At 40.1% G+C, this 25,623-nt stretch overlaps 1 protein-coding gene across 10 annotated transcripts in view; it reads left to right on the top strand.

Annotated features, from left to right (window-relative positions):
• The window catches only part of GPHN (gephyrin), a 634,470-nt gene that overhangs the window by 464,628 nt on the left and 144,219 nt on the right, over positions 1-25,623 (top strand). For all 10 annotated transcript variants that reach the window (XM_075530856.1, XM_075530857.1, XM_075530855.1 and 7 more), the window contains one exon: positions 25,046-25,183. In XM_075530856.1, the coding sequence (XP_075386971.1) occupies positions 25,046-25,183 (138 nt within the window). The remainder of the gene's footprint in view (positions 1-25,045; positions 25,184-25,623) is intronic.

Below are 25,623 nucleotides of genomic sequence, written 5' to 3'. Positions count from 1 at the left end.
GTCCTCCAGGAGCCCTGGAAGACATGTAGTCTGCTGTCAGGCCTAAACATAAAAGAGCTCCAAATTATCTTAGGCCACCTGTAAACGCTGAACCCCGTGCTTCCCTAAAGTTCTGAAGGTTGTCTGGAATTAGGACATGCATTGATTAAACAGGGACAGGAATGTGGAAATAGAAAGGAAATGGAAAGGAACAAGTACCTGATGGACAGGAGGAAAGAGGCAAGAAGGGCTGCTGGGCCTCTGCCCTCCCTAAGTAAGAGATGCTGGGGGCTGGAGTCTGCCATTGCTGTAGGTGTAGAAGTTGGATGCCCTCTCCCTTGGCTTCAGCTAATCCAGTCTCTTCTCTAGGAGAAAGCTACCCTGTGTACAACTTTACCCTGCCTGGCCTTCATGCCGTTGCTCACTGACAGTTTCTGAGAGTCAAAGGACCCAGGAAGACCAAACTGGCAGAGGTGGCTTACTGCCAACTCAAGTACCCTTGAAAGTCCCATGGGTGACACTCTCCTGTCTGAACATGATATTTGATAACACATTATAGAATTAAAAGTTTAATCACACACACACAATCAGTCTTCTATGCCAGACTCTGAGTACCCTTCACTGACTAACCCTTGCAGCTGGGCTGGGACCAGGCAAGCCAGATCCAGCCGTCTGCTCCCGTACAATGTAGAGCTTCAGAAACCCTTAGGAGCAGTTCCACTATGTGTTGTAGGTTTGCTGTTAAGTTGGGATCCATCCGAAGGCAGTGGAGATAGAGGTTCATTTTGAACAAAACGTGAAGCAAGTAAGTAGACATTTTGGGATTTAAGTTCTATAAAGGTAAGCCTGACTTTCCCTTTGAATGCAAAAAGATATTTTAATACTTTTCAGTTTCAAGAAACTGGAATAATGATTCCATTGAGCGGCTCCTGTAGGCAAGGATTTCTCATGACTCTATTTTGAAGCTGACTCAGCATTGCCTCCTTTTTAAGCTACTCTTTTATGCCAAACGATTCTGCTGCCTCTCAAAGACTGGAACGTTCGCCCTTGGTTTTCAGTAGGCTTTCAATGTTAAAGTAATTGTATCTTAAAAGCATATTTACTTGAAGGCATTTCTATTTTACTGGACACACTCATTATATCCTTGAATAAGAATCAAGGATATGTAGATGAGATGAGTATCATTCATGAAAACCTTTTACCACTACCCCCAAAATTATTTTTAGATGTATTTTTTAATTGTAACTCCTGACTTTCTGTGAGTTTTTGCTTTTCTGTTTCATGCGGGAAATGTTTCCCAGTCTATCAAAAATGAACATTATTTAAAAATTATAATATGAAAGGTTTCTAATTTATAACTCCAGTCACTTATTTTAATACCCATACATAAATTTCAGATATTTAGGTTTGCTTGCATTACTTTAGTATTAATGATTCTAAATATCCTTATGAAACTTACCTATTACCCTACTACCATCGATTTGAATAACACTTATTATAGTAATAAATGCAGTTCATTAAATACTCTTAGTGATTATATTAGTACAGGTTCTGAGCCTATACCCTCCTTCGCCTCCTTAATTTGCATTTAAGGAGACAAAACCATTTTCAACTAAGCAATATTTATAGACATCCAGTTGTACCCCTGGATTACATGTGTTGCCCAAATTGAGGCTTGCATATGTAAGCAGAGCAAGTGTTTGCCTTTTTAGGATATTTTGAAGGCTAGGTAGGAGTCCTCATGGCACAGTGGTTCAAATACTCCACTGCTAGGCAGAAGATCAGTCGTTCAAATCCAATAGCCACTCTGCAGGGGCAGAGTATGGCAGTCGGTTTATGTAAATATTTACAACATCGTGGATCATATCAGGCAGTTCTAATCTGCCCTATGGGGTCACTGTAAGTTCGAATCACCTGACGGAAGTGGAGGTTTAGCGAGGAAAACTGGAAAACAAACAAAAACCACTGCCATGGAGTCGATTCCAACTTAGTGACCCCTAAAGGGCTTGTGGAATTCCCTGCCCTTGTCAGTTTCCAAGGCTGTAACTCAGTGAGACTTGAGAGCTTCATCTCTGTCCCACAAATTGACTGGTGGTTTCAAACAGCTGACCTTGTAGTTAGCAGCCTAACTTACAACCTTTATGCTACCAGCCTTCTTTGTTTAAAGGATAGGCTCCAATACTGCAACCTTCAAATATCTTCCCTCACTTCCTGTAAAAGAATACGTGCTCTACAGTCAAACTGCCTATGTGCAATCTTGTTGGGTTTTTTTTTTTTCTGTTTCCTGCTCTGTGAACTTGGATGAGCACCTCAATTTCCTAATCTATAAAATGAGGTCTATAGTGTATCTGATGGATTTTTGTGAGTACATAATAGTTTAGGGCTTCATATAAAATCGGTTTTCAATAAATATTAGTTGTTTAATTGCAATATGAAGAAGAATGCAGCATCAGGCATGAAGGAGGGCTTGCATGCAGATGACACACACTTGCCTGCTGTAAGTGAACAGGACTTAAAAAGTGCATACTGATGAAAAGCAAAAGCTACATACGGCCTTCAGTCTGAATTACACATCAATATAAAGCAAACAGAAATCCTCATAACTGGGCCAATAAGCGACATCATGATAAATGAAGAGAAGATTGAATTTATCAAGGATTTGATTTTGCATAGGTCCTCTACTAATGCCCATGGAAGCCACAGTCAAGAAATCAAAATGAAGTGTTCCATCAAGCTAATCTACAAAAGGCCTCTGTTAAAGTGCTGGAGAACAAAAATGTCACTTTGAAGCCGTACCCGACCCAAGTTGTAGTACTTTCAGTTGCCTCATATCTATGTGAAAACCGAACAACGAATAAGAAAAAAGTAGAATTGATGCATTTGAGTTATAATATGTATGAAGAATATTCAGTGTGTCATAGAATTCCAAAAAAGTGAATAAATCTGGCTTGGAATTAGTATCGTTGGAATATTTCATAGAAGCAATGAGGTTAAACTTTGGCTCACATACATCAGCATGTTATCAAGATGGGCTAGCCCTTGGAGAAAGACAGATGCTTGGTTACATAGTTGGTAAGTGAAAAAGAGGAAGACTCAAGGAGATGGTTTGACATGATGGCAACAACAATGGGCTCAAACATGGCACTGATTCGGAGGATGTAAGAGGGCTGGGCAGTGTTTTGTTCTGTTGTTCACAGGGTTGGTAACAGCAACAACATTAGCAGTAGTACTTGTACTACTATTATTATTTTGAATGAAGGCATTGCCCTCAGAAACCACTGCTTCCGTGAAAATCTGTTAACCAGTTGGAGGTAACAGATTTTTAACCCTATCTATTATAGATCTCTTCCTCAATATTCCACAAGTGTCTCATACTTAACATGGCCAAAATTAAATTTATAATCTCAAAGAATGGCATCACTATCTACCTTGTTGCCCAACCAAGTCTTTCCTTTTCTTATTTTTTATTCCTCTTTATGGTGTATATTCAACCAGCCACTTAAGTCCTATGTGCCAATCTAGTAAATATTTCTCTGATCTATATTCATTTTGTCATTGCTTTGAATATGGCATTGCTCTTTGCCTTTTAACTTCAAAAATTATGAAATATATTACATGAGCAGAAAATCCATAAGATGCATATAAAGAATTTTTTTATTTTAACATTTTATTAGGGGCTCATACAACTCATCACAATGCATACATATACATACATCAATTGTATAAAGCACATCTGTACATTCTTTGCCCTAATCATTTTCAAAGCATTTGCTCTCCACTTAGGCCCTTTGCATCAGGTCGTCTTTTTCCCCTCCCTCCCTGCTCCCCCTTCCCTCATGAGCCCTTGATATTTTATAAATTATTTTGTGATATCTTGCCTTATCCGGCATCTCCCTTCACCCCCTTTTCTGTTGTCCATCCCCCTGGGAGGAGGTCACATGTAGATCCTTGTAATTGGTTCCCTCTTTCCAACCCACTCACTCTCTACCCTCCCAGTATCGCCCCTCCACCCCTGGTCCTGAAGGTATCATCTGCCCTAGATTTCCTGTGTCTCAAGCTCCTATCTGCACCAGTGTACAACCTCTACTCTATCCAGATTTGCAAGGTAGAATTCAGATCATGGTAGTTGGGGGGAAGGAAGCATTTAGGAAGCATTTAGGGAGAAAGCTGTATTCTTCATCAGTGCTACATCACACCCTGACTGACTCATCTCCTCCCCTAGACCCCTCTTTGAGGGGATCTCCAGTGGCCGACAAATGGGCTTTGGGTCTCCACTCTGCACTTCCCCCTTCATTCCCCATGGTAAGAATTTTTTTTTGATGATGCCTTATCCCTGATCCCTTTGATACCTCGTGCTCGCACAGGCTGGTGTGCTTCTTCCATGTGGGCTTTGTTGCTTCTGAGCTAGATGGCCGCTTGTTCACCTTCAAGCATTTAAGACCCCAGACACTATATATTTTGATAGCTGGGCACCATCAGCTTTCTTCGCCACATTTACTTATGCACCCGTTTGTCCTCAGCGATTGTATCATGGAGGTGTGCAGCCAATGATACGATTTTTTGTTTTTTGATGCCTGATAACTGATCCCTTCGGGATCATGTGATCACACAGGCTGGTGTGTTCTTCCATGTGGGCTTTGTTGCTGCTGAGCTAGATGGCCGCTTGTTCACCTTCAAGCCTTTAAGACCCCAGACGCTATCTCTTTTGATAGCTGGGCACCATCAGCTTTATTCGCCACATTTGCTTATGCACCAGTTTGTCATCAGTGATCGTATCATGGAGGTGTGCAGCCAATGATATGATTTTTTGTTCTTTGATGCCTGATAACTGATTCCTTTGGGATCACGTGATCACACAGACTGGTGTGTTCTTCCATGTGGGCTTTGTTGCTTCTGAGCTAGATGGCAACCTGTTTATCTTCAAGCCTTTAAGACCCCAGACACTATCTCTTTTGATAGCCGGGCACCATCAGCTTTCTTCAGCACATTTACTTGTTCACCCGCTTTGGCTTCAGCAGTTGTGTCAGGAGGGTGAGCATCATAGAATGCCAATTTAATAGAAGAAAGTATTCGTGCTTTGAAGGAATGCTTGAGTAGAGGCCCAGGGTCCTTCCACCACCTTAATACTAAACCTATAAATATAGACACATAGATCTATTTCCCCATCCATATATATATATGGATATATATATATATATTTGTATGTACATGTCTTTGTCTAGACCTCTATAAATGCCCTTTGCCTCCTAGCTCTTTTCTCTATTTCCCATGACTTTCCTCCTGCCCCACTATCATGCTCCGTCCCCACCTGGGTTACAGCTATACCTCTTCTTTCCATTACCTTACCCTTGATCATTCCCTACCAGGCCTGCCACATAAAGAATTTTTTTAATTACAACAAAGTGAACCCTACAGTCAACAAGTGTAAGAGTATGAGAAGCCTTTTGGGTGAACCTCCAACCTTTATTTTCCTGGGATTCTGCAATTACTTACTAATTAGTTGTTTCCCTTCCAGTGTTGCTTTCTTCCCAGCAACCATTTTTATCTTTCTAAAATGCAAATCAGAGCCTGACACACTTTAATACCATTAACCCTTTGATAAAGCCCTATTGCTCTTGGATAAAGGCCCAACTCCTTAAAATTGCTTGCACTCTGACCTTTGCTTGCCTCTGATTTTATCCATCCATGTTCCAGCTTTCAATTTGCATGAAAGCTTTAATTAACGTACAGGATATCTTCTTTTCAAAATGCTCACCACCTTTACTTTGATAAAATCAAAACCCAAACCCATGCATCTGAGTCAATTCCAATATATATTATGTCTTTATGGCAGGGTAGACCTGCCCCATTGGGTTTCCAAGCTAGTAATCTTTACAGAAGTAACTACTACATCTTTGTCTTTAAAGTGACTGATTGATTCACTTCTGCCCCTTCAGTTAGCTGTGGAGTGGTTAAGCATGACTCCACCGGGGCTCTTTCCCTTTGGTAACTTATGTTCATCCTACACTTCCTCCAGGATGCTTTCTATTTCAAGGGGTATCAGTAGTAGAAAAGTAAATGCCCTTTATCTCCTGATACTGTGTGCATGATGGGGGAAGTGGGAGACATGGCACACCAAAATGACACCAAGATAAGCCAACAGGCGAGTGCTACAGGTGGAGGAGCCACCAAGGTGATAGCATCACAAGAGTTGGTGTCACCAGTCACACAGTGCAGTAACTGATCATTGTTACCACCAGCCTACCCAACACATTTGGAGCCAAGAGTCTCCACCTTGACCAATGGAAGAGAGGAGGAGCTGTGGGGAACATGTGGGGCTCAGTGGAGTGAATTTGCATAATGCAGTGCTCTACCCAATGCAGAGAGAAAGCTACTCGACCCACCACAGAGGTTTTTGGGGGGAGGCTGAGACACAGTCTGACACCATGACTTACCACACTGGGTGTTAGCAACCCTAGTGACAACATTGTCTGTTGCCTCCGAAATCAGAGCAAGGAATGTTCTTCTGGAGTGCCCTGTGGCTCACCTTCATATTCACAGCACAGCAGGTCTCAGTCTTTAGTGTCTCCTTCACACTACTCTTTGTTCCTTGCAGAGCCTTATTCATCGAGTTTATTGGCATTCTTCCCAGTATCTACCTCACTGGCTCTTTCTTATAAAATTAACCCATTGCCCTCCAGTCTTTCCTCTTCACAGTGACCATACAAGACAGAATAGAGCTTCTCCTCGGGCTGTCCAAGGCTCTATGGAAGCAGATGGCAGCATCTTTCACCCGTAGGGCTACTCATGGGTTTGAACCTGGGAGAAGATTCAAATAATTTAACAACCAGTTCGCCCCCTAGTGAGCATTTTAAGTATTTAAAAAAAGATATACCAAAAAGTAGTTTATTGTTACATAGTTAATACTTAAATAAGAACAATAAAGGGAAAAAAAGAAAGAAAATGATTAGGGCAAAGAATGTACAGATGTGCTTTATACAATTGATGTAGGTATATGTATGGATTGTGATAAGAGTTGTATGAGCCCCTAATAAAATGTTTTTTTAAAAAAAGAACAATAAAGGAGGTACTCAAAGCTAGATTGTTTATATTAAATAGACTTAAAATATTAATGAAAAATATGAAATAATACCTGACACAAAACAGTAAAACTGTTATTTAAGCTATTACCATATTGCTTCTTGATTGACCTCCTCACTTGCAATATTCTTTGCTTTTATCTGAGCATCATTGCCTGCGTGATTTATCCTTAACCATCTTTTCACTGGAGGAGTAAGATCCCATTCCTTTATTGGTAGATCAATTAAACAATAGCCATTGTGTTTGATAGATTACAAACAGTTTGGTGGCGACTTCTCTGAACATTGTATTTTCAACTTAGAAAAACTCCTTTCTGGTTCTGCTTAACTTACAATTGTTCTAACAAATTTTTAGCTTTTTGAACACTTCCAGGGATTGCATAATTCACACCGAGTATCTTGGAATTTGAAGCCTAACACAAAGTTGAAACCGTTGGCAGCTTCTCAAGCTCTGGGTGTTTGGCACTTGTTCTCTTGAAGCAGCACCCCCAAGGGCATGCACATGTAGTATTTCATCAAAGTATTGCAAGGTTTATGACGCGAATAAAGGAATGCTACGAGCATAATTACGCCCAATTGTTTATCCCTCTGGAGAGAATGGACTTTACTGGGGGAGCTTAGCATAAGCTGTTGCACAGGTGGATGTTAAAAAGAGTCAGGAGTGTAAATTTGGGATTTCCCCATTGGACAGGTGCCCAGCAACCCATCTTAGAACCCTGATTACAAGTGTCATTTTAGCAACCTTTTCACCAAGCTCAGCCAAAATTAGGTATTGGTCCTGCCAAACAGGTGTGAGCCAGCTGCATTCCATCAATGGTTTGAGCTACAGACTTTCCAGTTAGCAGCCCAGCACTTAAGCACTGAGTAAATAAATGAGAAGCCCTGGACAAGGCGACCCTCAGAACAGCAGAACACAGGAAGTAAGAAACAGGTTGTCATAAGAGTTTTATGAGTCCCCCCCAAAATGATTTTTTTTTAAAGAAAATATACAAGATCAAAAAGAAACCAGAGTGGGAACAAACTGAACAATCAAACCTCATGGCCATCGAGTGATGCTGACTCATAACGACCCTTTGTATAACCACTATACCACCAGGGCTTCTTAGAGTGGGAATAGAGAAGGGAAATAATAAATATAAACCACAATACTAATATCCTTGTTACCAATACTATTCTTTTGTTTTCATTTTTTAAAGATCATTTGATTGGTGACTCTTACATCTCATATCAATCCATACATCAGTTGTATCAAGCATATTTGTACATATGTTGCCATTGTTTACTTTCTATTTGAGCCCTTGGTATCAGCTCCTTTTTTCTCTTCCGCCCCCTCCCATCCTCATGACTCCTTGATATATTGTAAATTATTATTATTTTCATATTTTACACCGACTGCTTTCTCCCTTACCCCACAGTTTCTTGCCCCCTCCTCTCCCCACTTTCCCCCTACTCTCCTGGTATCACTACTCCCATTTCTATTCCTGAGATTTTTTATCTAACCTGGATTCTGGGTGTTGTGTGCGCTTATCTGTGCCTGTGTACATGCTCCGGTATAGCCCACAGTGAAAGGATTAGGGTCATGATAGTGGGCAGTGAAGAAGCCTTAAGGAACCAGAAGAATCTTGTGTGTTTCATTGATGCTATAATGCACACTGGTTGACTCGTCTCTTCCTTGTGGCCCTTCTGTGAGGGGATGTCCCATTTTCTACAGATGGGTTTTGGGTCTCTGCCCTACCCTCCCCTCTCGTTCTCAAAGTTGTTTATTTGTTTGTTTTGGCTCTTCTGATCGCTGTTACCTGATCCCATCAAAACCTCATGATCACTCAGGCTGATGTGCTTCTTTCATGTGGGCTTGTTGCTTCTCTGCTAGATGACTGGTTGTTCAACTTCAAGCCTTTAAGATCCTAGATGCTATATCTTTTGATAGCCTGGCACCATCAACTTTCTTTACCACATTTGCTTGTTGCACCCATTTTGTCTTTAGCAATTGTGTTAGGAGAGTGAGTATCACAGAATGCCGGGCTGTTAGAACAAAGTGGTCTTGCATTGAATGAGGGCTTGAACAGAAGCCCAAAGTCCATCCACAACCTCACTGTACTGCCATATAAATATATGTACATATGCCAATACCTCTATTTTTATAAATTAATATATTTACATATGTACACACCAATGCTTATACCTCTATCCATAGCTTTGCTTCCTGTATCTTCCCTCTGTTTCCTTTTATCTTCCTCCTGTCCCATGCTTACCCTTCTTCTACCTCTTAGTGATTACTCTCAGCTAGATTGTTGTTGTTACAACACCCCCAGGATTTCATGTCCTCTTCGTTGTTGCTTTTAATTCTCTAGTTGTTCCCAATCTATGTCATTGTTTACTCGCTTTTCTATTTTTATTCAGTCATTTGTTTTCTGTTTGTCTTGTCTCCATTATTGTTGCTTGGCTACCTATAAAACATAAGCGTGGGAAGCAAGCCCGAGGAGAAAGCAACTGGACTGAAGGTTCCAGAGGGGCTTGGGGGAGGAGAAGGCAGGGAAAGGGAGAGGTGAGGAAACCAATATTATTCTGAACTGTTCCTTCTCTTCAGATTATTTGGTGTTTTCACTTTGACCCTTTTCTTTTTATTCATTTTCCTTAGCCTCACTTGGAGTCAGGGCCAATACCTTTGAGTGGGTATATATTAGCAAAATTTTTGGTTCTGGTCTCATATACTGCAGCATATGACTTTGGGTTAATTTTCTTTCTTACACCTTTTTATTAAAGACATGAAGCTGGTGTTGAGGGGTTCATCCGTCCTGCGGTGGGAGTGGCGACACCCGGAGGGAAGGGGGTGTAGAAAGGGAGAACTGATCTTGGAGATCTATGTGTAACCTCCTCTCTGGGAGATGGGCAATGGGAAGTTGGGTGAGGGGAGACGCCGGGCAGTGTAAGATAAGATAAAATAATTATTTATAAACTATTAAAGGAGCAGGGGGAAGGGGGGAGCTGGGAGGGAAGGAGGGGGGGAAAGGAAACCGAGCTGATTCCAGGAACCCAAGTAGAAGGCGAATTTTGAGAATGATGAGGGCAACGAATGTATAAGGGTGCTTTCCTCAATTGATGTATGTATGGATTGTGATAAGAGTTGTATGAGCCCCAATAAAAAGATTTATTAATAAAAAAATAGCAATCAGATCACAATTTAGAGAACTTCAAAAAAAAAAAAGACATGAAGCTTTCTCATTTCTTTGATATTCCTAGGAAGGAGAATTTTGGAAATGTTTTTGGAGAAGTATCCCAGTTTCTTTTAGAACTTATTTTTAGAAAAAAGGTTTTAATTCTCCCCTGCTGTAATATTATTCCTTATTCTCTTGATTGGCACCACTGGATCAAACAATAGTTGTTATCTTCGCTTAGATAATCTTTCCTTATTAACTAAAGACAATTAGTAGTTCACTTACATAAATATTTACTAGTAAATATTTATATTGTTTGTAATCACTGTCTATGCTTTTCTATCTGATCTTCTAAAGAAATCACTGCTTTTAAAATAAATATTTATATGGTTTATTTACTTAGTTCTCTATTTTTTTTTAATTTAATTTGCTAAACCTCAGTAAGCATTTGCCTTTGATTTAAATTTGGCCCTTTTTCCCTCATTACCAGACTCATAGTGTCTGATAATATTTTTATTTTATATTAAAATGAATGAATATTTTATTACCCTGAGTCAATCTTTTCTGCTTCTGCAGAAATAATTTAGTTAACTAAATTATTATTGAAACTAAACTATTGTGATTCATTATAGAATTAATTTTGAAATGAATGTATATTCCTACTGTCTTTCAATGATTTTTTGATGACCATTTATTTTACTTTCCTGGATGTAACAGGTAAAATTATTTATTTGCATTATTAGATTTATTATCTATATACTAATGACTCTCCTGTATAAGCCTACTTTCTCTCTCAAACTCCAAAGAGTTGCATATTAGATCATTCTATGTCCACTGACATCTCACCTTTCTCATTCACAAGCCAAATATTTTATCCCTCCCTCTAAACTGTTCCTCCTCCTGAATTGGTCTCTTAATGTTTCTGCCTCTTACCTGAATACCCAGACTGTGAAACTTCACCATTAGATTTACCTTCCCCTTCCCAGAAGCTCAAGCCATAAGTCATAGAAGCCTCCGATGTGGCTCTTAAAGTAGTCTTTTTCAGTTCCTGTTGTATTCGTTCTGGCCTTCTCATCTTCCACTGTTAGGCTTGCAGTAGCTTAATGACTGCTCTGCCTGGCCCCAGGCCTTCTCCTTTCCGATCTATCATCAGTCAAGCATTACATTTTAAAACGTGTGCCATTTCGACACTGACCTATCTGGAATGGTTCTCCATTTCCCACATTATGAAGTCCACTCAAAATTGATCCTTCACTGAATTGGCCAGCCCTGGGCCGCATGTTTCATCCTTTTTCCCTTCTCCCTCCAAGCTCATTGGGTAATTCCTCATACTGTAAATTACCATGAAACTTCTGAGATTCTATTCATTGTGTTTTACTAGTTTCATTGTGCCCCCCCTTTTTCCTCATTGTTTACACCCAGTTCACTTGTCATCTCCTCTGTGAGGTCTTTACACAGTTCATTCCATCAGAATTTTTTTCCTTAAAACACCAAGTACTATGAGTTAATTACTATGTAATTATAATTACAATTACTATGAGTTAATCCTGACTCATAGTAACTCTATAGGACAGAATAGAACTGCTTGTTCGGGTGTACAAAGCTATAATCTTTCCAGTAACAAATTGCCACATCTTTTTATTGCAGACTGCTGGTGGTTTCAAACAACTAGCCTTTTGGGTAGCAGCCGATTGCTTAATCACTGTTCCCCCAGGGATCCTCCTTAAAACACAGAATACTTTATTTGTTTCAAGAGTCTTGAAGATAGGATCTTCATCTTATTTATATCAGCATGTTTCTCTACATGCCTAACAAAGACATGCAACAGTAATCAAAACTATTGATAGTAGAATTCAGTTCATATATATGCACAGATTTATTCCATGAAAAGCATGTTTAAGCATTTTTCTGGGGTCAAAGGATGGCTTCAGATAAGTTCTGTCCGTAACGCACTTGGCTTATGCCTATTATGGTGTCTTCAGAAAAAGGTGTTATGGGAAGAAAACATTTTGAGGTCAAGGCTATCAAACTTTTAACAAAAGCCAGGTGGATAGCTTCTCAAACCACTGAAATTTCCTGGAGTGCTTCCTCACATCAAACAAGGTTTTAGATGGCTCAGGCACTGAAAGAAATGTTGGAAAGACCTCAAAGATAAGCCGACAGAGAAGACTGTCAAACTCAGTGAATAAAGAAACTCATAAAAGAAGACCACAGTGAAGAAAGCTGATGGTGCCCGGCTATCAAAGGAGATAGCGACTGGGGTCTTAAAGACTTGAAGGTGAATAAGCGGCCATCTAGCTCAGAAGCAGCAAAGCCCACATGGAAGAACACACCAGCCTGTGTGATCGAGTGGTCCCGAAGGGATCAGTTACCAGGCATCAAAGAACAAAAAATCATATCATTGACTGCACACCTCCATGATAGGATCGCTGAAGACAAACGGGTGCATAAGCAAATGTGGTGAAGAAAGCTGATGGTGCCCAGCTATCAAAAGAGATAGTGTCTGGGGTCTTAAAGGCTTGAAGGTGAACAAGCGGCCATCTAGTTCAGAAGCAAATAAGCCCACATTGGAAGAAACACACCGGCCAGTGCGATCACGAGGTGCCCAAGGGACCAGGTATAAGGCATCATGCAAAAAAAAAAAAGATATATGTGTGTGTGTATATATATATGTGTATGTGTGTATATGTATATATGTGTGTGTATGTATATGTGTGTGTGTGTATATATATATATAAATATATACCATATTAAATGAAGGGGGAAGTGCAGAGTGGAGACCCAAGGCCCAAGTGTCGACCAATGGAGATCCCCTCATAGAGGGGTTTTGGAGAGGAGATGGGTTAATTAGGGTGCGAGGTAGTACCGATGAAGAACACAGCTTTCCCCCAGATCCTGGATGCTTCCTCCCCCCAACTACCATGATCCGAATTCTACCTTGCAGGGCTAGATAGGGCAGAGGCTGTACACTGGTACATATGAGGGCTGGAGGCACATGGAATCCAGGGTGGATGATACCTTCAGGACCAAGGGTGTGAGGGGCGATGCTGGGAGAGTGGAGGGTGAGTGGGTTGGAAAGGGGGAACTGATTACAAGGATCCACATGTGACCTCTTCCCTGGGAGAAGGACAGCAGAGAAGGGGGACAAGGGAGACTCCGGATAGGGCAAGATATGACAAAATAACGATGTATAAATTACCAGGGGCACATGAGGGAGGAGAGGGAGGGGGAAAAAAAAGAGGACCTGATGCAAAGGGCTTAAGTGGAGAGCAAATGCTTTGAAAATGATTGGGGCAGGGAATGTATGGATGTGCTTTATACAAGTGATGTATGTATATGTATGGATTGTGATAAGAGTTGTATGAGTCCCTAATAAAATGTAAAAAAAGAAAAGAGAAAAAAAAAGAAGACCACAAATGAATTACCATTGATGAAATGGCTACTGAACTTGGTTTGACACTTAGTCTGACATTTTCAGTTGTAAAGAATATCTTTGCTTCAGCAAGATTTCAGCCCATGGCTGCCAAAAATGTGACACAAAGATCAGCTAACTCAAAGAGTGGATCTTTCATTAAGTCTTATGAGCGAGACTGAAGCTACTGACGATTATTTTGTGGAGCAAATTGTTACTGGGAACAAGTAATGGATTTATTGATACAATCCAGAGAGCAAGGTCCAATCAAAGCAGACTTCCAGGGGATTTGCTAAGCCAGTTAAATTCAAGGCAGAAATGTCAGCACAGACAAGTATAGCAACTACTTTGGGGGCATTCCAGAAGGGTAATCTTGATAGATTTCCTCAGTGGTCGCAGGATGACCATGGTGGCTAATTACGAAGACAATTTAAGAAAATTTAAAATGGCATTGGTTAGGAAAAGACCAGGGAAATGGCACACAACTTCTTTTTTCCACATCACAGTAATGTAGCCGCTCATTCTTTGAGGGTAGCGAGGGCTGTCCTCGGAGGATGTCACTGGGAGAACTAACCCCTTTCACTCGACAACCTTGATCTTGCCTCTCCTCCTCCTTTTGCCCCTTAAACTTAAAAAGCACTTAAAAGGAACATGAGTTGAGTGTCTCAAGGATGCCAGTACAGGAAACAGAAAGCAGAAAGACCGTTTTCCAAAGCATATACACCTAGATGGAGGATATGTTGAAAAGAAATAGTTTCAACATTTTAATTTTTTTTGTTTAATAAGTGTTGCTAATGTTTTATAACAATACTTTTACTTACCCTCATACTGAAGATACTCAATTCGTATTTACTACATGAAATTGAAGTGGGGGCAAAATGTCTCATGCATGGTACAGGAGTGGGTTTGGCCTATCATCCTGACCTATGGAGGTATATGATTTGAGGCAAATGTTTCTTTTTCTGGGCTAAAATTTGTTGTCTATAAGAAATGTTTATGGGTGTCATTCCCATGCTTACGACCCTTAAATGAGTTCCCATTGGTACGTACATACGAAGGTTTCCATAGCCTTGTAGTCAGAGGCTTCCTTGGCCTGGTTTTAGTTATGTTTCTAGTTTCTGCTCCCAGTAACATGCCCACAATTATGCTCGCATTTTTTCCTAAACCAGTGCTTCCCAAAATGGGCAATACTGCCCCTTGGAGAGCCCTGGAACAATCCATAGGGACTGCAAGAGCAGTTACCTACAGTTTAATGCGTATGATGAACCATAATTGCCAGGAGGGCGCTGAGTAAATTTTTTTATGAAAAGAGATGGCAGGGTAAACAAGTTTGAGAAACTATACCCCATCTGTACTTTGACTGCCACATCACTCATTCCTGGTGGGAAATAGATAACACTCTCAACAGGATAATGGGAAAATTAATGGAGGAACTAGTTACAACAGAGTACTCAGATTAAGGAAAGCCTGAGAAAGTGAAGAAGGCTTGGATGTGTATCTAAATAAGCATATTTACCATGAGATACGTAGTTAAAAAGGAAGCTGGGTAGTGCTGTGGGGTGAGCAGTGGATTGTTAACTGTTGTCAGCTGTTCAAATCCACCAGCTTTTCTGCAGAAGAAATATGAGGCTGTGTGCTCCCTTCTTTTGAAGATTCATAGCCTCGGAAACCCTGCGTGTAATCACTGAGTTGAAGATTGACTCAATGGCAGTGGGTTTGGTTTTTGATATGTTTAATACAGTATACAATGAAAATTCTAAGATATAGTATTTTTGTTGTTCTTCAAGACAGGAAAACATAAATGGGACACAGTTCTGTCAGGACAGGACAACCTTTTCCCAGCCATGCCCACAGCCCCTTGACTAGGTCACTGCCCGGCTTAAGTGATGTTACAAAGCTTCTTTAGCGCTCTGATAAATGTTCCAAAGGCACCCCCTCCACATTAAGCCTCACCCCAAACTTTCTCTACTCTAGCACTATGAATTAGGTGCCTAGAGACCCAAAGGCATGCAATTTTACTTGCTTTATGGGTCAGAAAGTCCACTGCTCTGTCTCATGCTCAGGCATGCTGTGTTGCTCCTGTATCATGACAAGCTTTCTGTCCCTGGATCAAGAATGTTTAGTGTGCGGGGATCACCCCTCCTGCTTCTGAGATGGTACAATTGAGGAATTCCCACATTGGAGCTCTAAGCTTTTAAAATCACAAATAACCCTGTTGATAATCACAACTGAATCATATACTCCTTCAGCATCTTCCCCTACTTCTCTTGCTCAGATCCATCTGGAAAAAGTTGGATGGTGGGAGTGACAAAGACTCTGGCTAGAAGAGTCTTCTACCTAGATGTCCCCAAATGTGAACATTTTACCACATTTGCTTTGTCATTCTCTACATAAAATCATATGCATATCTTCCTGAACTGTTGGCAAGCAAATTACAGACATGATGCCTTTTTACCCCAAATACCTCAATTAACTTTTCTTAAAGGAGAAAAAAATAGACATTCTCTTATATAACCATAATAAAATGATCAAAATCAGATAATTAACATTGCCACAATATTATTATCTAGTCTCACATTTTTTTCCATTTTTAAGTGTTTTTATGGCAAAAAGGGGGAAAATTCTTTAAATGATCTGGGATTCAATCCAGAACCTTATTGTATTTCTTTAGAATCCTTTAATGTAGAATAATTTCTGCAGTTTGGTTTGATTTTTTTTCTTTCATGGTGATAGCATTTTAAAAATTATTTTCACAGTTACTTTGTAAAATGTCCTCAAATTAGCATTTTCTGATGTCTCGTGATGAAAGCTATTATTGTGTGTGACCAAGTTGATACTACCCAAAACTCCGGACCAAACTCACTGACAGGTATTCAGTCAATTCCAACTCATAGGACCCTATGGAACAGGGTAGGAACTACCCCAGTGAGCTTCTAGACCATAAATCCATCATTCAACAGTTTCAACAACCCTCCCCCAATAGTTTGCCCATCACCCACTCCTTGGCATTTGTTCTCCTTCTGTATACTGCGGTCCTAGTAGTACAGTTAATACAAATTAGGCTGGTAACTTCAAGGTCAACAGTTTGAAACCAGCAGCCACTCCATGAGGAAAAGATGAGGCTTTTTACTACTGTAAAAAATTACCATCTCAGAAACCCACAGTGGCAGCTCTACCATGCCCCATAGTCACTATGAGTCAGAATCGACTTGATGGCAGTGTTTTGTTTTGTTTCTTAGTCTCTGTGGACTAAGACCATAAATCTTTACAGGAGTAGACATCTCCTCTTCCTTCACCCCCACCTCTACCCTCCAGTTATGACACATAATCTTCTCTACAAGCAGGCAGGCCTCTCTTACAGAGTAGACATGTCCCTAGGGTTTTCAGTCGACTTGGCAGCACATAGCAATCTCTCAGGAAGTAAATCTCCAGGTCTTCTCAGATGAACTCACTGGTGGCTTCTAACCACCAACCTTTTAGTTAGCAGCTGAGCACTTCACTATTGCTCCACTCAAATTATTTATTTTTGTCAGGAATACCTCACATGTGATGTATCCTTTATGCATTATCCAATTTTCCCATTATTGATTATGTTAACTTTGATCAATTGGCTGTGTGTGTGTGCTTGATTTCTTTACTGGAAGTTTTTATTTGAAATTAAAATTGTCTTGTGGGGAGATAATTTCAGTGTATAGAAATACATTGTTTTCATTAAGACTTCCCTGCTGCTTTTGGGTCCTCTGGGGATTTTGCCTGAACCCAGTTATCACTACGATGGTTACCATGGATGGTTTTTAATTCTGTGATTTCTCCACATATTAGTTTGTATTTTACTATGAAGAAGAGCTTTATTTATTCTTGTATTTATATTAGTAAATGTCAAAGATTCTTTATTCCATGGAGTGTAGCTTATTTGGAGGCTCAAATTGTCCCATAGTTCAAGAGAACCCTTCAAGCTGCCTCAAGACTATTTCGATGTCTCCCCATGTTTATTTCCGTACCAAAAAGAACCAAGAATGAAAATAGTACATTGTCAAGAAAACAAAAAGAGAGAAAAGTTATTTCATACAGCAAGAATATCATGTAGGCTTAAGTGGAGAGCAAATGCCTTGAGAATGATTGGGGCAGGGAATGTATGGATGTGCTTTATACAATTGATGTATGTATATGTATGGATTGTGGTAAGAGTTGTTTGAGTCCCTAATAAAATGTAAAAGAAGAAAAGAGAAAAAAATGATTAGGGCAAAGACTGTACAGATGTGCTTTATACAATTGATGTATGTATATGTATGAACTGTGAAAAGAATTGTATCAGCCCCAATAAATTGTTTAAAAAAAAAAGAATATCATGTAATAAGGCAGGAAAATAGGAACTAGTATGATGTGATATATTTCCAGTATAATCAACTTTTTAACTGATTGAGTAAAAGAGGGATGAGGCTAAAAACTAAGCAAAAACCTTACATACTTTTCTAAGGAACTTGAGACTCCTCGTGTGGGCGACAAATGAGAATTGATGAAACCATAGGACAAGCATGTAGTGCCAGCAGTGCTGTTAAAGCTTGATGCACAGAGTTCCCAGGCTTACTTTATTTTCACTTTTCTTATTCAGTCCTCAAAAGTCATGCAATTATTTCAGCCAGGCTTTTCAGATTTTGTCAGAAATGTTATGAGGCTCATTATCTTGAGTAAACAGGTAGAAAAATTTATGAAGTTATTCAACTATGTTAAGATAATTTAATGAATTATGTTCAGGTATATGAAGAGTACACACGAAAGCGTTGGGCCTACAAACTCTGCCCTTGGCCGTCTTCCAGGAGCGCTTGGAGCACATGTTTTCATAGTTGTACGTTCGAATTACAAATTCTTTGAATTACTGAAGGCTGTAACTGTTTTATTTAACATCAACATATTACTAACATTTTTGTTATTTAAGTTTATTTCCCTCAGTGATTTGCTTTTCTAATACTTTTGGAAAGACATTGTAACAGTGAGGCTCTGGGTAGCAATAACCTTTGTCTACTTCTGCCTAAATGGACCTTACGGATCACCCAGTAAAAGCTGACCGCTAGCCCATCACTCAGCTAGAGATCAAGACAAAATGGGTGCCCTTCTCTCGCTTTTTTTCTCTTGTGTCAGACTTCTCCAGAGATTCAAAATCTAGAATTAGGGGTAGTATGTAAGGGAGAACATTTCTTGATGCTTTTTCTTGCCTGACTGGATTCTTTAATGGCTCAAGACAGTGAACTGTTTTGGGTTGGGGTTGGGTGGGGCCAGGGGATTCACTTGAAAAATTATAGAACTCAGAGATAACCATTTGTATGTTTGTGTTTGTCTATCAGCATGTGTTAGTCTGGGTACATTAGAGAAACAAATCCACAGAAACTCATATGTATAAGAGAGTTCTTAATAAAGGGTAAGTGCACATGAAGAAAATATACCAACTCAGTGCTGCCTAAACCCACAAGTCCAACATCAGCCCATTTGTCCGACACCAATCCACAAAGTCCTCCATCTCACAAAACAGACACAATGATGCCAACTGCAGGAGGAAAGCCGAGTCAGTGAATGTGTTACACGGCTACTCCAGCACCCTAAGCTGCATCGGGCTTGTCCATGTGGCTTCTCCTCAGGGATGTCTTGCAGGAAGTGAACCTTGCCAGCTGAAGCAGGGAACTGCTAAGGCAGCTGCACCCTGGCTGACCATCAGAAAGCAAGAGAAGACACGAGAACTCAAAAAGCGAGACTCACCGAGCCATTTTTCCCTCTGCCCTTCAATAAATCCCACATGTGTTTATCAGCCAGGTTGGCACAATAAACAAACCACCTTACTGCATTACACAGCAAACTGACCTGGCTTCCAACATCCAGCCACTGGTAAGACTGCTAAGATAAGACACACACACACATGCACACCAGGCACATGAGAAAATACTGACAATGTGAAAACCATTATTATTGATAGAAAGCAAATGGTAAAAGCAAAAGATGAATCACTTGCCATTCCTCAGATTGCCTAGGGCCATCTTAGGTCATTGGGCAGACCTTGGTTCAAGTCAGATATCAGATGCTACCTTCACAATACCACCACTGCTTTTGCTGGTCAGGGGGTCTGCACACCTCCCACGGCAGCTGCTCTGCCACTGGACCCCTCTGGCCTCTGGTTTCCTCCTACTGGATCCTTCTGAGCCTCTGCCAGGGCTCCTACCATGCTACTCAGGCCTGCAAGGTACTCTTCCATCATGCTACCCCGGCCCCCACTGCCTAGGGCAGAAACTAGTGACCACTGGTACCCACTGAGCATGGCCTGTACAGATAGTGTTACAGCTCTATAGCTGAAATGACACACCTGCCTGAGGCTTCCATGCTATAGGAACTGTCTGCACAAGATCCTTCTAGTCAACCCTTGTAGGGCACCCTTAGGGCAAAGCTTAACACTAGTAAACCTCTGCCCCAAACACTTAGCTCTCACTTCCTGGGCCAGCAAACCCACTACAGACCATCTCACACCAACCCACGCGCTCACCAGTATTCACTCTTTCTTCTGGGGCTGGGAGGAGCTCAGCACAGGGACACTGTCTAAAGAATACTCCATTCCAGACTCTTCCTGATGGTCATGAAGTTCATCTGAACCTCTGTGGGACTGACCCTTTGGTTCCATTTGAAGGCATGCTCCTTTGAACAAAACTACAAAACACCGCTCACCTCGGTAGACCACAATTCACTCCCTTTGCAGAGTCTCAACTAATCATTTTGTGGAAGCTACAAGACCGTACCAAGAAAGACCGTCTTAAAGCAATTTGTGGCACCACACAGTGTCAACATTTTCTCCAGCTTTGAGTTTGCAGCTCTGGTATCATCAGAGGATGAGTCATGCTGTGCTTTCCTCACTGAATTACTTTGGGGATAGTCTTACTTTAAATGGGCTGTCCTCAACTCGTTCTTGGGCGAAATGTGTACGAGATCCTGAGTAGTACATGTGAGTGTTGTGTCCCAGCCTGGGCTTTCACCTGCCACTGCCTCTCTGTGTGCATCCTAGTGTTGGCCCCAAGGCATTGTTGGTACACTTTTGATCTGAAAATCACTTAAAAGTTCAATGAGCTTCAAAATTATTTTAGTCATTGCACACAGCCTGCTTTTGGTGCTGAATACAGCATAATAAATAGTGTGTCAATGCTACTTAGTAACTCCTTTTACTTACTAAAGAGGCTATTATTTATTTCATTAATTTTATTCCTGTGTAAAGAAGGTAAGTTGCAAATAGTTTTTTCTCATATTTGTAGGACCAGGTAAGCCCTTCTGTGTGATTTGGGGTGAGTCATGAGTTAGAAGAAGCCTGTAGGCATATACAAGTGCTCGGTAAATATTTATTGAACACACACACACAGGTGCTAAGGTGCCAGCGAGTTAACATTTTTATGCTTTAAGACTTTTTTCAGTTAACTTATTCCATATTCGGAAGTCCCCCATGATACTATGTACATAGGTTAGCCAGCAGTATTCACATCAGCATCACTTGTGATACAGATCTATAAATACTGCTTGTAGATTGTAGGGCTTAGACGAGCAAAAGGGCAACACAGGAAGCACCACTTTGCTTTTCCTGTCCCAGCTTTGGGTTTAGTGAGTACTTAATATAAGGATAAGAAGGACACTGTGGTGGGAGGGGAGATTAGTACAATAAAGACCGTGCCCTCAAGGACTTTACAGTCTACTCACAAAGAGTGATCGGTGCCATCCAGATAGATAAGTAAGGTGGAGCATTGTGTCAGAAGCGAAACAGATTTTTCTAGTCAGCCAGGTATCCACAGTGTCATTTCCACACCAAAACAAAAATGGGTGAGGGGATTAGAGAATTGCTAATTCCTTTTTTATATAGCGTAGTGTCGAACTCACATGTAAATTTTATGAACAAATGCTCCAGTACTAGAAGTCTCTCACTATTTTCTGTCTATTCTAGCACCTTCTTCCGGTGGCCTCGATTCTCTGTGCCCTTGTCCTACAGTAACGATGTCCACTTTCACATTTGGTTACTTTGTTGATGATGCCAAACTGATGTTGACCCTGACTGTGAATTTAAATGTCATCATAGTTATATGCAGAACTACATGAAAGTGATCTTGATACTAACTGTAGAAGCTAAGAACACAAAATGATAAATATTAAGAAGCATATTAGCTTAAAATAATGTTCGATCTTTAGGACACTTTTTTTGTGAAACTAGTCCATTATTGATTTGACAGCCCTTGTTTAGGAGTAATACTGTGTGTTTTAAATTAGCAACTTTATTTAAAATGTTATAGCACTCTTATTCAAAATATATCTTTTCGTACATAATGACTTATACATATTAGTGTGCATATTCTTATTCACTTTTAATTTTGAAAAAAATACAATGTCTAAATTTAAAATGAATATCCTGTTTCAAAAGTCATTTTTACTTTACATTTTACTTTTTTTGTTTTCTGTTTTTTGCCTTCCCTGGTGAGAATCACTAATTTCTACGGTTAGAAAACCATCAGGTAGTTTACTACCCTATTGCTTTTATTATTTATTTACATGTCTTTCCTTTCTACTGACATACATTTGTCATAGTAGGATCTTACTCTATCTATCCTCCGTTTCTAGCTGTGCTTGGTTCAAAAATTACAATCAATAAATATTTTTTGAATCAATGTGTATGTCACTGCTAATCAAACTTGCTTTCTAAGAAAAATATATATACTCTATTATAAAACATATTCAACAGATAGAACTTATACAATTGAAAATTTGTAATTTTCTCCTTAGAAACTAAAAACAATTAAAAGAATTTACTTGTATTATTATATACAATTTACATCGTAAAGAAAGGAAAGAAGGCGGAATGGAAATGGGACGCACAGGGAGGAAGTGGGATGAGTGGTGGTACATTGTGGGGATTGTCATCAATGACATGACAGTGTATGAATTGTTGAATGGACAACTGATTTGCTCTGTAAACAAACCATCATCAAATTCACAATAGAAAGTTCAAAAAACAGTTCGGAGTTAAGACGAATGAGGCTGAGTGGAAGCTGTTACTACTATCACCCTATCGCTCTCTCCTTTCTCACTGACTCATACCATGTGCTTCATATTGGGAGGAGTAGGCCAGACCTCAGTGAAAGTTCTCAATTCAATCGCATTTCAATTATAAGTGAATGATAAATCACACATAGGCCTGTTTTAAGTGTTGCCTTGAAAATTTGATACTAAAATGTTGTTCAAATTTAACATTAAATGATCTCTAAGGTCCTTGACATTTTTATATTATTCATGGGGAGAAATGTATTATTCAGAGTATGATCATCTTTATATGTCTTTATCTTTGAGTACTATGGCAATGCCATTCATCTTAGGATGGAAATTCTTTGGGGTAGTACCTTTAAGTCACTCCAGTGAACATGTCTGGCTCAGTTCCTGGAAATGGCGAGGGTTGCTAACTTAATAAGATACAGTGATCAGGAGTGCACAAACTAGGGGAGAAATCAGGAACCATTATAAATGATTTCACAAAATGGGAGCTTATTTGTTTGGCATATCAGTATCAAAAGTCTGGATGCAGGGAGCCCAGGGCTTATACTGCAGTTCCTCCCTGTCACCAGATTCTTTTTTGCATTACATATTGCTATCCTTAATATCTGGCTTTCTATCCTCATGGTGGAAAACTGGGTACAACAACCCCCATTATCCAGCCAATGTTCCAGGTCAAAAGAAGATAAGCAGGAAAAAGAATCTGTTTTTCAAGCTTTATCTTTTTATTTATAACAGGAAGCCTAACTAGGAAACTTACACTGGCCAAAGCTATATAAAACACCCACTCCTAGCTGCAAAGTGTCTAGGAGAAAAGTGAGTCGTGGATAGAAGGATGACCATCAGTGTGTGTAGTTACTCCTTTTATTCCGTAGCCTTCGGCTAGCGGACCTACAAGGTTCCCAGGAGACACCCAAGTTATGTATGCTTGAACATCAAATGCCCAAGAAATATCTATTTGTTAAATTATTCATTTTTTATTGAAAAATATCTATTTTATTGTCTACTACGTACATATACTCCAGGAACTGTATACACATTGTAGATAACAACACTAAAGAGAAAAGACAAAAACATCTTGTCTCCTGGAGCTTACATGCTATTGAGAAGAGAAAATACACAAACACACACCTCCTGAAGAAAGGTAAGAGAAATAAAGGATGATGGTGGCCCTATCGACTGTTGAGCAAAGGCTTCTCTGCTGAGTCAACAGTTGATCAAAGACCTGAAAGATAAGAGGAATGGATAGCAGGCCAGGCAGAGGAAACAGCCAGCACAGCGACCCTGACAAGAGGTATGTTTGGTAGTCTCAAGGAAAATCAATCAATCAGTATGGCTGTTGGCATATTTGGAAGAAAGGGGAAATGGTAGATAAGAGTAATAGAGACTATACTATGTTGATTTTATAGACCAAAAGTTTTACTCTTCAATAAAATAGGCAGTCATTAGAGCAGTGGTCCTCAACCTTGCTAATGCTGCGCCCCTTTCATACATTTCGTCATGTGGTGACCTCTGACCATAAAATTATTTTTGTTGCTACTTCAAAACTGTCATTTTGCTACTGTTAAGAATCAGGGGACCCCTGTGAAAGAGTCATTCAACCCCCAAAGGGGTTGGGACCCACAGGTTGAGAACTGCTGCGTTAGAGGAGTCTAAGAAGAGGTTAACACAGTCCAACTTTTTATTTAACTAGATAATTGTAATTCCTGAGTGAAGAATTCACTCTGTGGAAATTATTGTAGGACAAGGACAGAAACTAGAAGATTAGTTAGGTCAATTTCCCAGGAAATGGATCAAACTAATGTGGTAGTAGTGACGATGGTGAGAAATCATCAGATCCTAGAGTTCAAAACAAGTACAGGAATGATTGTAACAAAAAGAAGCAGCTAAGATAGTCCCAAGGTTTCTGACATAATAACCGGGAAGGAAATGATGAAGTGTTAAGAGAATGTCCAGAAGGATTGCTATGAGGGTCCCAGCTCATACACACACAGTTCATTCCAACAAAACAGACGTAGACATGTCGTTGTGATTAGTGGATGGATTGCAGATAAGTTATCTGAGTAATTCACTTCTCTTACTCTTCTTTGTGTGCCTAGTTTAAAAAAAGTTCTAATCAAAACAGTGACCTAATGAATTAGTTAATACAGTGCCTACCATAGAGAAAGCACTCAAAAAGGTGTAGTCAGTATCTTTACTCCATTTCAGCAAATTCTCACGTAAGGTGTGACATTGCAAACTTGATAGGCTCCACCAGAGGTGGCCTTATTTTGGAATCAGGAAAAATCATTTGTTCCCTTTCAACCTTCATTTGGGGACATTAGTCAGTGTTTCAGCATCAAACTCTTAATTCTCTTCCTTTTTAGGTCACAGTGCTGTCGACATCACCAAGGTGGCTAGAAGGCACCGCATGTCTCCATTTCCTCTGACTTCTATGGACAAAGCCTTCATCACAGTTCTGGAGATGACGCCGGTGCTTGGGACAGAAATCATCAACTACAGAGGTAATATGGCATTTTCCCATTGCCCTTTCTCTTCTTCATTTCCACCCCCAAGTAATATATGAAATAGGTTATTAATCATCCTCACAACTATTGATATGGTATATTTTGTTTCTTATTTTAACTCAACTCTAAGGTCAGTCTTAAAAATATACACGGTGTAGGTTACTCATTATAGCTATCACCTGCTCCAAGATAGCCTCAACTCTTGGTTATCCCGGCGCATGGAATGCAACACTGTCTGGTCTTGCCCCGCTCCCGTGAGGGGTGCAGAAGGGACCACTGAGAGCCCTAAAGTTTTCATTTGCTATTTTTTTGAAAGCAGATCGCTGTCCCTTTCTTCCTAGACTGTCTTAGTTAGAAGCTCCACTGAGCGCTGTTCAGCGTCATAACAACACACAATCTCTAGTGACAAGTGTGCCTATGAGGTGTGCTCACTAGGA

This window comes from Tenrec ecaudatus, chromosome 14, assembly GCF_050624435.1.
Source record: "Tenrec ecaudatus isolate mTenEca1 chromosome 14, mTenEca1.hap1, whole genome shotgun sequence".
Lineage (NCBI taxonomy): Eukaryota > Metazoa > Chordata > Mammalia > Afrosoricida > Tenrecidae > Tenrec > Tenrec ecaudatus.
This window is presented reverse-complemented; position numbering and strand designations above follow the sequence as displayed.